This window comes from Leguminivora glycinivorella, chromosome Z (assembly GCF_023078275.1).
Source record: "Leguminivora glycinivorella isolate SPB_JAAS2020 chromosome Z, LegGlyc_1.1, whole genome shotgun sequence".
NCBI lineage: Eukaryota > Metazoa > Arthropoda > Insecta > Lepidoptera > Tortricidae > Leguminivora > Leguminivora glycinivorella.
In genome coordinates, this window is record NC_062998.1 from 41,495,219 (window position 1) to 41,509,555 (window position 14,337).

General features: G+C 36.2%; 1 protein-coding gene across 1 annotated transcript in view; it reads right to left on the reverse strand.

The window, feature by feature from the left end:
• Positions 1 to 6,991, reverse strand: part of LOC125241954 (probable citrate synthase 2, mitochondrial) — a 39,344-nt gene extending 32,353 nt beyond the window's left edge. The window contains exons 1-2 of the mRNA XM_048150669.1: positions 6,937 to 6,991; positions 6,638 to 6,817 (exon numbers count right to left, since the gene is read on the reverse strand). Coding sequence (XP_048006626.1) covers positions 6,638 to 6,817; positions 6,937 to 6,960 — 204 coding nt within the window. The 5' untranslated portion in view covers positions 6,961 to 6,991. The remainder of the gene's footprint in view (positions 1 to 6,637; positions 6,818 to 6,936) is intronic.
• Positions 6,992 to 14,337: the final 7,346 nt, after the last annotated feature.

Sequence of the window (14,337 nt, forward strand, 5' to 3'; positions counted from 1 at the left end):
AGCAGTTAGCAGTCTATTGACAACTTTAGTGTTGTGTCACTTAAATTAAAGCAAACAAGAGTTAGGTAAGTACTTCTTTGGAAATATGAAAAAGCCACAAAAGTAAAGCTTGACAGTTTTACATATATATTTATCCCAACACTATACTATACCTACACTTAAGGCCGTTTTCACATTATCCGATCCGATATCGGATGTAGGAAGGATGTAAAATGTAAGATTTATGCGCTTCCAGGTCTTCATTTATACATAAATCATTATTACTAAAAAACGATATAAAACGCAAAAATTGCGGATTTAATGCCGATGGCACTCTCCTATAACAGTTTTTGTTCGAGGCACCATCGAACTGCCGATATCGGCAGGACGCTTCCGACCATTTTTAGCATGCCGGACCCCCCGCCAGTTGTCGGCCGATAATATTTTGTGTGCGTATTAATGCCTACTGGCAAATTTAGTGTAGGTATAGTTTATTAACTAAAGACTACCTCGGTAAACTGCAGCAAAAATATTATGAATGAATATTGAACTGTTAGAATAATATAATAATTTATGTTATGTAAGCAAAATTAAATTGTACGAGTAGATAGTGTTAGTTATACTTTTGTACTAAATTGCTTTACCCTACCCGGGTCCATGTAACATAGTCATAAGTCCTAGACATAATGCATGTACATGACAGCAATAAACCAATATGAATATGAATATATGATTTAGGTACTATAATATATCATATATATGTACTTATATGGAATTTAGGTGGAAAATTAATATAATAATGGAAGATAGGTAAATGAAAACGATAACTAATACTTTTAGCTCAATCCATATGCTACAGACTTAGCCATTGCTATATAGTTGAACTATGTATGTATGTTGAAATTGTTGAAATCAAGTTTAGTACTATTACATGTCACAGTATAAAATATAAGCAGTTTCACAAAATATAGCTGCCTACACTACACGGCTTTAACATTTAGAACTTTGTTTAAGTTAAAAATAAACGTCAGTCGACAAAATAGGCATAAAAAACTACTAAAAACGAACATGTATGACGCGTAAGAAGCCATAACCGCCTCGGCCTTGACTTTGAAAGCGTCATATGTTACGACTAGTCAGAGGACGCCGCTCGCCAATCATGCTCGTTTTTTGTACTCGGCACCGGCTCTACACTTGCTTTATGCGAACCTTAGATCTTCGCTACCTGCTTGCAATTTGTGTGCAGGTACGGTCGGACAAAAAATATACAAAAACAATTACGAACTGCTATTCCCGCGTTAAAGTACCCATAAGTAACATACTAATGAGCTGTACCTGAGAAGACAGGTACCTATTTAAATCATAATTCATAAGTAACCGGAATCCGCAAACCAAACCGTGCGCAAGTCGGAAGGCAATGGGATTTCCCTAGCTATTGTACGTAATAAATATGATCAAAAGACTGGAAACTTGTTCGCGAAACTCCATTTCCACCGGCTCGGCTTCCCCCGCTAAGGAATTAATTTTAAGCAGTTAAGGAAAACGCTAGCTACATCGACTTGCTTATAGAAATGTTGAAGGCCCACTGATACCTATAATATGTCTCATAGAGGTACCAGAGGTTATGCCACTGGTTAGAATGAGTTCTTTTAGATTGGCAATGTTTGGTTATGGACGATGTTTACTCTTTGAATTTAACTTTATATTCTTAAAATATTTTCTCAGTATCTGAAGGCAACAGAGTCGTATATTGCTTAATTTACGAGTATGAAATTCTTGGCGCATTGCCATATTATGGAAGAAAACAGCACAAGTCCGTATCTTAGGTAACTGGCTCCGCACTGAATCCACGTACTTAACACCGATGGCAAACTTCCATTATTAAATAACGGAGCTACGTAATTATTTGCATTTATTTGTTTATATTTAAAGTGGAGATGTTTAAATACATAAATATACAAGTCGTATATGTACTAAGTTCATGTCCTTAAGGCACGGCTTTTATTTGAACATGTTGACTGTATAGGTTTTTCAAGTATTGTCATGAGGTTCAAAGTGCACGGTTAGGTTAGTGTGTTGGTAACTGGTCAACATTTGGGCGCGTGCCGAGCGCCGCAGTCAGACGAGCGTTTATCTTTAGAGCAGGGGGCGAATCAGAGGACACGCATTGCAAATGAATGTCACCGTATCCCGGTCGAGATAGCGAAATCGGAGTTCTCGAATACACTATCGTGATGGATGCTGCGATAATCCCCTGTTATCGCGTGGTGCGTGGTACCGCAGTGGCACGTGACGACACTGTTGCCATCTCAATAACTTTTGAAAGGCAAGCTACGGAATTACGGAAACGTGCAAAGCAACAAGACGAACATTTTCGATTATCACGATATTCTGTAACACAAGTACGATGCTTGCATCGGTTTACTGAGGTCTGTGAGTCCAATTAAAAGAAATGAACAAAGATAAAGTTCCTTCCGTTAACGTTGACATTTGCCGGAGTCTTGAAAAGTAGGTCCACTGTCATGTCACTGGAAGATACGAGTAGCTATTGTACAGTGTAGGGCAAGTATTCGGATCAGCACTGCGCCATTGGTTAAACACCTATTTCAATTCTAAAGTTATTTGGTTTGTTCATCCTTCAATTTAAATATTTCTACAACAAAATATAGTGACAAATTTTATTAAGATTATTTAATCTAAATGTCGCTAAACTAGGGATTAATCGTGATGGCACTGTGTGGATGACGTGCCACTGCCAGTTATCAAGCGCCACCGTGCGTGACACTGACACAGATCGCCACGCAAGGGCATCGCTTTTGAACCACTTGCTGTAAACATTTTGTTAGCAGCTAGCTGGATATTCTCTTGAATGAATGTTTTCTGGTATATAACACTTTTTTCCTCAAGGAAAATAAACGAAGTAATTACCTACGTATACTTGATTAGATAAGGTACGAGTAGCAAATAAGCAATCCTGAGAAGGGCATATTTTTTTTACTAATCGAAATATTTTCTTTGTACTTGACACATGTTCACTCTAGTTGTGAATGTAAAACATGTAAGAACAGAGCTTAGTAGACATTATCCCATGGTCAGAATTGCCTCCCTCTACCATACTCATAGATAAAAAAATATGCAGAATGATATGTGCTGCAAAAAAGGCATGGTAATATGCCAAAAACATGCATACTACACATGCTAAATCAAAATTGGTCTGAATTTATTTTAGTATGGTAGTAATACTATTTATTCTGTAGTAAATGGCGCCAAAAAAATATGTACTAAGCATTATAAATAAATAAGTTTGTCTTTATACTGTTACCTTAAAATGCAAAGTATGCTCTAGAAATTTAAATTCAACATATATAGTTTTCAGGTAGTATCTATTCACTTAGCATCTTCATGTCACTTAACTTAATTGTTCACGTTCAGCTGACTGTGCATATTCACTGTTATGAATCAAATTTAGATGCAAGTGACTAGCCCTCTGCCACTGACGTGTCACATGACATGTACTTTAATAATAAACATTATAAGGGTGAAAAGGTGTCTGTGGGACGTCAGCATCAGCAACAGAGGTAATATTTTCAATAAGAAGACAAATACCATATTATCTCTTCTTAGTACCTATGTAAAAATGTATGATCAATTTAGAGATAGCATAAGTAAGATTCACCAGCAACTGGTGAATCTTATGTAGGGTTGCAAAAAAACGGTTTTTTTTCTGGCTTGAAAAAAAAACATGAAAAAAAACCGTGAAAAAAAACAGTTTCTATTTACACTTATGTATTTAAACTATTTTTATGCTAAATTGAACTGATTTCAACAGAACAATTTTAAAGAGCATCATTTAATACATATGTCCAAAGAAAAATGCCATTACACTAAGTACCCAATTAAAAATTCCATGTAGAGTTGACTTGGTTTGCCTCTATGTACATACTAAAAACTTAATAATGTATATTTGATTGGCGGGTACTGATAAAAATCAATCTTATCTAATGATTATGATTACATATATGTAGTATGTACCTATGTAATGTTGTAATGCGTAATTTATTTATCAGCATAGTAGAGATTATACCAACTTAAATAAGTATTAAAACTGTAAGTAATTCAAAATGAGTAAAATTTCAATGGATTTAAGAAATGGAAAAAACCAGCAATCTTATCAATGTTATCAAACTATCATGTGCAACTATGGTGGCATTGCAATATTGTTTATTTGAAAATATTAACCTGTTGGTTATGCTCATTGCCTAATAGATTTTACACATGTTTTATATACATTATGTGAAAATGTAAGCAAAATATGCGTTTATTTATAAATTTAATACATTATGTTTTGCAAAATGAAAATAACACAAAATTTGGTCTAGTTTTTATTTGCTCCTTTTTTGTCTTCATTTATTTGATTGACTATATTGTATTGTAAGTTTCATAACAGGAAAATAAATAAGTAACGTGAGAACCTGTTTTCTTTTCTCTGGCATTGCATGTATATTGTATACCCATAAATAAATTGGATGAATATTTTAATGAAATAGGTGTTGCATTTACCATGAATACTAACAAATAATATACCTACCTATACCTATTCAATTTCTTTACATTTTGTCAAAAATAACAGTAATAAAACTAATGAAATTTGCAATGAAAAGTAATCTACCTGCATTTTTACTGTTACTTATCAAGTCCTGTATGTAAGTATAAATTTAATGGTTTCAGAAACAATGCAAATTGGTTTTAAATGTACTGTACCTATAGCATATAACTATATGAAAAGATTGTGGCGAAAATTTCAAAAGCAAGAAAAGGAGAGAATGAAGATATTAAAAGCGATTTTACGAAAAAAACGAAAATGGGTCATTCCAGCGAAACCGACACCACAGGCATAAAAATTAAATAACTTAATTTACATTTAAATCTACATCTAGAGAATAGAACATTATGCCTAATTTTATGAATCAATGAGTTTTTCCTTTTTATGACATTTTTTTGCATTTTATATGTGTCCAAACGTACCCCTAGCACCAGTTGTCTAAGGTGGCATATATATACCCTAAGTTGGCAGCGCTATTTCGCGCTTTTAATAAACATTATGGAGAAAGTGATATGTGTAAAAGAAAATATATTTAAAGCTGTTTAAACCAGTGGCATGTAAATTTAAATTAAGTTTCATGGTTAGGATTTATTGGGCGTCTACACAATGCGTAACTCACGTCCCGCCCGTCACAATAAAACAAAGTTTTTTCTTGTTTACCCTAAAAGTATCTAAACTCTTGATGTCTTACTTTGTGAAAGTAACAATTAGGTTGAGGTTGGTTATTTTAGCTAAAAAACGCGTTGCTCTTGTGAATAAAAGTATACTTTTAACGCTTTTCAAAGTAGGTCCCACCCGTCACAGTGACGGGTGAGCAAAATGGGTTATCTGATAAAACTTGAGTTAATGAGTATAAAATCCTTCTTTTAAGTTTAGTTAAACCTAACTGGGTTATATTAAAGCAAATTATATGTCTAATATTGCTTAATTCGGTTGTGGTATTACTTTTTAGAACACAATGAATGCAATGAGGCCTATGAGTCAGGAAGAAGTCTTTTTCATTAAAACTGGTAAAATTTTTGACATTATTTCTGACCCACTGATAAAAGTATGTGGTAATAGACTGTTTGACAAGGTTTGACAATATTCTGAACCTTTAAAAATTCAAGTTGAAAAAATATTTTTTTTTGTTTAATGCTCTAAGAAAACTACTGAAATTATTACTTGTAACATTAAATAATTAATAAAAGAGCTGATTTAAAGTAAATACAAACGAACTGTCTTTATATTTTTCATATATTTGTATACTCAAATGTTACTCGTCCCACCCGTCACAAAGCGCTGTCCCACCCGTCACAAGCATTGAGAAGCAAAATTATTTTTGTTTTACGAGTTATTTGCGTAAATTATACTAATACCTAATCTATATAATATCAGGAATTAAATAAAAAATGGTTGTTTAACAAAAGTTTCGTAGTTTCTTACCAATTGCGAATTGTGTAAGTCAAGTCGGAGAGGAGAGGCACTTTGAAGTCCCACCCGTCACACTTCTTATACCATCAATTTCTCATAATAATAATGACATTTTCATATTTTTTTTGATGGTACAGTACGCATTGATTATTCAAGTAATTGATAATGTCATATTTAATACGCTAATTGTTGCCGTTTGGCAGAAATAAAGCAAAATGTAGGCAAAAAAGAGTATAAATGTCCCACCCGTCACAATGGAATGACCCGAATACAAAATTGTTACAGACTGAAACCAAAGTCAGCCGCTGTAAGGAATAAAAAAGTTTTTAATACAAACTGAACGATACTAAGACATGGGACGCGCTAGCGAATGCCTCACCGGCAGTCGAGTGCAGTTTGTTCTGTAACATGGGCCCGCGGCGCCGAATACTACCGTTGAATCTTATTCATATTTAAGGTTCACTTATTACCCTAGCATACCTGTGAAGATTCATTAAGAAAGAATCCTAATATTACATAACTTCAAACTCAAAATGTGGCCAAGTAGGTTATATAAAATAATGAGATAACACCAAAACAGTAACGAAAAGCACGGTATTTGCGTTGCTGTGAGAAACTTAAATACGTTATATAATTAGTTACCTGCACTTCTACTAATTTCGTAGATGTAATTCTGAACAGAGCCATTTTTGATCCCGCCGAGCGCCAAGTCTCACGTACCAACCACGCACAACTACTAGAGTAGTTGCAGAGCGCGCGGAACGAACGAGATCGATCGCGTTCGAATGAATGACCAGGACAAGCAGTGTCACACGACCAGATCTGTCACATGTGTCAAAAATTGTATGAGATATAGCACATATAGTGAAACCAATAACAGTCTGCAGTGAATGTGTTATGTTAAATGTCAAATCTCTGTGAAATTCTGACGTAAAACTAACCCTTGCACCGTTTATATTGACCATCTGACGAAATCATTGCGTTACTGTATTGCCCAGCGTCTATCAAATTATAGGTAGTTTCAGATATATCCTATATCATTATATTTATATTACATTAAAAAAAAAATATTTTCAATCAAGTCACGGACGTTTCAGTCAAGTCGACAAGTCCATACGTCTAATTTTAAGATTATGAATTTTTAAGACTTTGGCTCCCCACAGACAGTCTTAAAAATTCATAATCTTAAAAAAAACTTGTATGCAATCTGACAGTTCAAACTGACACTGACCAGCCCGTCGTCACTCCATAGTATGATAATATCATCAAGCAATGATTCCCAACATTACGACACAAAAAAAATGCTATCAAATCAAAATGACATCTAATAATAATAGTACTAAAGTCCATTATATTTTGGTAGCAAAAATACATAGATAATAGAGTTTCATATTTCCTTAGTCTATGGCCTGACCTACGTGTTTTTTTTAGGGTTCCGTAGTCAACTAGGAACCCTTATAGTTTCGCCATGTCTGTCTGTCCGTCCGTCCGTCCGTCCGTCCGTCCGTCCGCGGATAATCTCAGTAACCGTTTGCACTAGAAAGCTGAAATTTGGTACCAATATGTATATCAATTACGCCAACAAAGTGCAAAAATAAAAAATGGAAAAAATGTTTTATTATGGCGGTCAATTTTATCCAGGGTAGCATCAGTCCCCCCCTACATGTAAAGTGGGGGCTGATATTGCCACCACTTTTTTTCATTCCAACCCCAACGTGTGATATATTGTTGGATAGGTTTTTAAAAATTAATAAGGGTTTGCTAAGATCGTTTTTTGATAATATTTATATTTTCGGAAATAATCGCTCCTAAAGGTTCTGCGAATCTTTATCTCCAGCCACTCATCCTTCAGTTGTATGGCGCAGTATTAAATCTTTCAAAAACGTCAAATCTGTGGAAATGGTTAATGGGGCTTTAGTATCATTAGGTTCATGGTTAAATATGCATGGTCTCTCCTTATCTTCAGCTAAAAGTTCGGCCATTGTGTTCTCTAGAAGTCTGATTACTCCAGCCTGTCGTTTTGTTTTTAATGAGGAGCCTATGTCGTAACTCAATTATATGGGTGTAATAAAGATCAACCCAATTTGAATACGTAGCTATCTTATTTGTCAACTAAAAAACAAAATTTTTGAATGCCATTCTGCTGGCTTAGAGATAGTATTTGTTTGGATCCCTAGTCACTCGGGCATAGTTGAAATTCAGCCATCTATCCCATCCCGTCCATGGTTTTTCAAAAATAGATCTCTTTCTAAAAGACACACTAGCATTATTATTAGACTCAGATTAGGTCGTGTTTGTTCGTCCGAGCAATTACATAGTTTTAAAATGAAAGATTCTCCTATATGCGACTGTGGTACTGAAGTTGGTAATATTGATCATATTTTCTTTAACTGTCCGCTAAACAACAAATCTCCTGATCTTTATTCCTACCTTCCAAATATTAATGTACCTTTACCTACTAAAGTGCTATAAGTAAATTTATGTCAAAAAACAATATTGTCTTTAAAAGGCACCTTTTTTACTTAGTGTTGAACATAAATGTTTGTTTTTGTCAAAAGAATGTTTGTTTAGAATAAGTAATTTTTGTTTGAATTTTGTAAGTTAAGTAAATAATAAAATAACTAAAGTTATTATTGAAATTTCGGGCAAACCAATAAGAAAGTGTGAAATTTGTGACGGTGGCTTGTTTTTGCCTAGCTTTGCACTGGATATATGCAGGTCGGTAACTAGTATTATATTATATTTTCGTTTCGAGTTGCTAACAATTACCTACTCATTTAATCAATTTAAAGTAGTACTTATCATGTACAGTCTACGATTTAAGCGAAAACATTCTGTAAATAAGTTTTTTCGTAAACAAACAAATAACCTAAAATACCAATAGAGTGTGACCAACTTATCGATAATCTCTTTATTTCAGATGACGATTATGGGTAATTTTAACAGGTAACGAAGAATCGGCATATTTATCCATCTCCTGTATGAAGATAATGTTGGGCAAAGGTTTTCAAGGCTTTTTGCAGTAAATATTAACTTTCCCTGGTAAACATGCAAGAAACACGAAGATTGAAGCAACAAATACTGGCTTATAACAAAACTCTTAATTAGGAGGCAGTGCCAAATATGAACGTCAGGCACAGTAAATCTTAGGAATTTTCTGCAAACGCCTCAAAATTAGTTCAACTGAGAAGTACTGTAAGGTAGTAGAAAAATTACTTCATGTAAAAGAAAAGTGATAGTATATTTTGCTTTTGTTTTATTCATTTTATACAGGGGCGTATTAAAGGCGGCAGGCTCTTTTTAGAATAGCGAAGCAGCGTTTTTTCTTAAATTTCATAATTTATCGTCACTTAACGGGGCGGTAATCCTGACTGGCTCAGGATGCCAACGCCAAATCCTTGAAATACGCCTCTGACAGCCATCCCAGACATTTTTTAAATATATGTATAAATACTAGAAATTTACTGTTAAGTCGCCATACTGCAAAATATCGCAAATTTATCGATATCGATAAATATTAGGGACTGGGTTGGTCGAGCCCTAGCGATTTTACCTTTGTGTTGGTAGCAGTGACATGACCTCACGACCGTCGAAAAACGCCTGCATAAATCGGTTCGAGGGTTGTTCGAGAGTGCCGACTCTTATAACGTAGTGATTCAATGCTCTTTGACACTGACAAGACACTGACAGATCTGAACTGTCAGATTGCATACAAGTTTTTTTAAGATTATGAATTTTTAAGACTGTCTGTGGGGAGCCTAAAGCTAGGAACATACTATTTGAAATTGGAATGCTGAAAAAAGTTTTAAGCTAGGAACACACTACGCGGACGTCCGTCGTAAAACGACCGCGACCGCGACCTATCAGTGTGCACGGAACAAAACATCCAGAGAGCCAGATTTCGATCGGACGTCCGTGCGCTCAAGGCCGCGTCCGCGTCCGTCGACCGATAGTTTGCACGGTTATGTGTATTTCCATTGTCCAGATTCCCGTCCGCGGTCGATTCACGACGGACGTCCGCGTAGTGTGTTCCTAGCTTAAGCTAGGAACATACTACGCGGACGTCCGTCGTAAAACGACCGCGACCGCGACCGAACAGTGTGCACGGAACAGAACATCCAGCGGGCCAGATTTCGAACGGACGTCCATGCGCTCAAGGCCACGTCCACGTCCGTCGACCGATAGTTTGCACGGTTAAGCTAGGAACACACTACGCGGACGTCCGTCGTAAATCGACCGCGGACGGGAATCTGGACAATGGAAATACACATAACCGTGCAAACTATCGGTCGACGGACGCGGACGTGGCCTTGAGCGCACGGACGTCCGATCGAAATCTGGCTCTCTGGATGTTTTGTTCCGTGCACACTGATAGGTCGCGGTCGATTTACGGCGGACGTCCGCGTAGTGTGTTCCTAGCTTTATGTGTATTTCCATTGTCCAGATTCCCGTCCGCGGTCGATTCACGACGGACGTCCGCGTAGTGTGTTCCTAGCTTTACCTAAGCAACAAAAGAATCTATCAGTTGATTGTCAAAGTTGTTGTGAAAAAGTGTACATGGATTTTTAGTGATGATATTGTGTTGTGATAATATTTTGTGTTTGTGTGTTAACATGGACTAGTGAAAAAGAAAATTAACTCCCCTCCGACCGCCGAAATAACGCACTCGTAAGTCATACTACGCGGACGTCCGTCGTAAATCGACCGCGACCGCGACCGAACAGTGTGGTGCACGGAACAAAACATCCAGCGAGCCAGATTTCGATCGGACGTCCATGCGCTCAAGGCCACGTCCACGTCCGTCGACCGATAGTTTGCACGGTTAAAGCTAGGAACATACTACGCGGACGTCCGTCGTAAAACGACCGCGACCGCGACCTATCAGTGTGCACGGAACAAAACATCCAGAGAGCCAGATTTCGATCGGACGTCCGTGCGCTCAAGGCCACGTCCGCGTCCGTCGACCGATAGTTTGCACGGTATGTGTAATGTCATTGTCCAGATTCCCGTCCGCGGTCGATTCACGACGGACGTCCGCGTAGTGTGTTCCTAGCTTAAGTGTATATTCATTGTCCAGATCCCCGTCCGCGGTCGATTTACAGCTAGGAACATACTACGCGGACGTCCGTGGTAAATCGACTGCGGACGGGAATCTGGACAATGAAATTACATATAACCGTGCAAACTATCGGTCGACGGACGTGGACGTGGCCTTGAGCGCATGGGCGTCCGATCGAAATCTGGCTCGCTGGATGTTTTGTTCCGTGCACACTGACCGGTCGCGGTCGCGGTTGATTTACGACGGACGTCCGCGTAGTATGTTTCTAGCTTACGAGTTACGACGGACGTCCGCGTAGTGTGTTCCTAGCTTAAGACAGGTTACGACGGACGTCCGCGTAGTATGTTCCTGCTTAGCTTTATTAGTCCGTTCCGAACTATAATATTAGCACTAATTTTGACTAAATTTTGACACTTTTAAAACATAAACGCCATAAAAAAATAGACAATCTATTTTCCTAAATGTGAAATATATTATTATTAATGATTGTTTTTAAATTATCATTCATAAAATAAAATTTATTATTACTTCAATAATTATATTTTTGACGTGTACCGAAATTCTAGTGCATTTCGGACCTCACGTTACTGTCACTGACATTTCTTGAATGTTGCCAGCATTTAGAGCTTTTCCCGCTTTTCTTCACATTTTAGAAATATGTAATCGGCATTCATAGTGTAATATTTCATCATCTGTTTAATAACACTGTTTAATCTATAGGAAACCCAGGGCCGAACGTGTGTTCTAAATAAGTATTATTTATGAATAATTAGAAATTAATAACATCGATTACTATAATAAAATAGCTTGTGTTTTTTGTATCTTTGTTCTTTCCAGTCCCAGTAGGCCTAGCACATGATGGCCGCGGGAGTATGTCGCCGCGAGATAGATGCCACGTCTTCTTCTAACTGTATTAATGACATAAGGACGGGTAGTCTATCTCGCGGCGACATACTCCCGCGGCCATCATGTGCTAGGCCTACAGAAGAGGCAAACAATGATGAGGCGTCCCATAGAAAATTTAAATTTCGTGCCTTTTTTAGTGACAAGATATTTATATTTTACTACCTTTTGCCCGCGGCTTCGCTCGCGTTAGAAAGAGACAAAAAGTAGCCTATGTCACTCTTCATCCCTTCAACTATCTCTACTTAAAAAATCAGGTCAATTTGTCGCTATCTTTGTTCTCACAAACAAACAGACACACACACTTTCCCATTTATAATATTAGTATGGATTTGGAGGGTTTAGTCCAAGCCCCCGGCTAACCGTACCTACTGATTGCAAATAAATGGTTTGTTTATGTACTTACCTACATAAACGGTCACTTCTCTTCTCTTACCAAGTCCTAATATTACATTATCATACCTATATCTCTGATCATAGGTCTGTATGCCTCCCTTTTTCTGTAACGTGAATAAAAAGGACGGCATGTTGTCTATGACTATATTTCTATGATAGTGTAATATCGGCCTAAATAGTTTGTAAAAAATAGAAGATGGGAGATACGAGTATAAAACAAATAAATACATTCTTCTCTTCTCCTTACGCAAAGACCTAAGTAATTTAATTCGTGTAGCATCCCTCTATTAATTTCTAGTCCACCACTCAAGAATCTACTTATACTTACCTCAATAATATTTTCTCTATCAAATAGAAAATAAAACAAAACGGCAGTGTAGGTACCAAAATTTATTATTTCAATAGTTTCACCTATTTTTAGTTTCTTTTTAATAATGTTTGAGAATTTCTGGAAAACTAAAAAATACTATAAGTTTAATTCACTAGAAATGTTACATTACCATTTACCTAGTCTGTGATACCTGATCATCATTAATCATTTTTATGTCCTTTTCAATACAAGAATGTCAATAGAGTTAATGTCGGGACGTCGATAAAAATGACACATCACTAGTACAAAAACATAACCTAAAAACAATTTGGAGAAACTTCAGAACAGAATTTAACATGGTAGTAGTTATTATATAAACTATGAAAAGATCGTATTTTATGCTTTGTTTAGATCCTACAAATAATAGTATCAATAACTGACCGAAATTCACTAATGAAACACAGCAGGTTCTTGGTAGTTTTCTTTTCTCCATGTACGTGAATTACAGTCCTTAATCACACAAGCCATAATCACACAAGGAACTTGAACACATCACAAATAAGAATTTAGCAGGATCATCAACTATCTATCAGGAATAAACACAATTAAATTAAAAATCGGCCAGACGACCGCCGAGATAACCTTAACCTTAACTTTAATAACTGCAATGACTGATCTCATGATCTAATATTAATAAATAAAAACGGTTAACACATGTTTGCTTACTGTTGTGACCATAGACAATCGGATTTTTAAATTTGACTCCCCTATTTAATTATTTAATTTTTTTTTATTTCATGTTTCTGTTTTTTTTTTTCCAATTCAAATTTTGATTTACCTTTACCTATATTGTTTTTGTGTTAGTTTTATTTTGACATTGAATGTATAACCGTTCCGTTCTGCCTAGCTTTGTAACCATTAATACCTTTAATGTGAACCTACCCTATTTTTTGACATGATTTACAATTTATTGTTTTGCAATTTCCGAAGGTAGGTTAGTTACATGTTGACATTTTATAACTTCAATTTTTAATCTGTTTAAGTATCTTTTGCATGCCTGTTGGTCGAATACACTGACGCTTCCCTAGTTTTAAGACCTATTATGTATTTACGTGTATTCTTGCAAAATAAAAAGTTTGAAGTTTGAAGTTTTGAAGTTTGAAGTTTGAAGATATTTGATCTAATATAATACGATTATGTACAATTGTCAAAGGTAGACACCTGGGGAGACATCTGGGGGCCTGCTCCATTTCAGTTTCTTGGCCTTCTTTTTGGTGGAGTCTTGGGAGTAAAGGAACCGCGAGCATCGCACCTTGAACTTCGTGTTTCCGGTCTTCTTCTTCGGAAATCTAAGAAATATATAAAGTTGAATTTGTAAAATAGCTAAATAACAAGAGAATCATAACAAAGAACAATAATCATTGATGGCGTTTTTAAGGTATGAATATTGACAGGTTATTATTGCAAGGTCGATAAAACACATCACATCACTATGCTAAAAAACATAACCTTTCCGAGTTTGAGAAAACTTACCGATGAAATGATATAACCTTTTGCGTGTTTTCTTTTCTTCCTGAATGTGATTTGCAACACTTGATCACACAAGCCATAGTCAGAAATGAAACTTGGAACTATCACAAATATACACTGAGGAAAGGTTTAGTCACTATAACC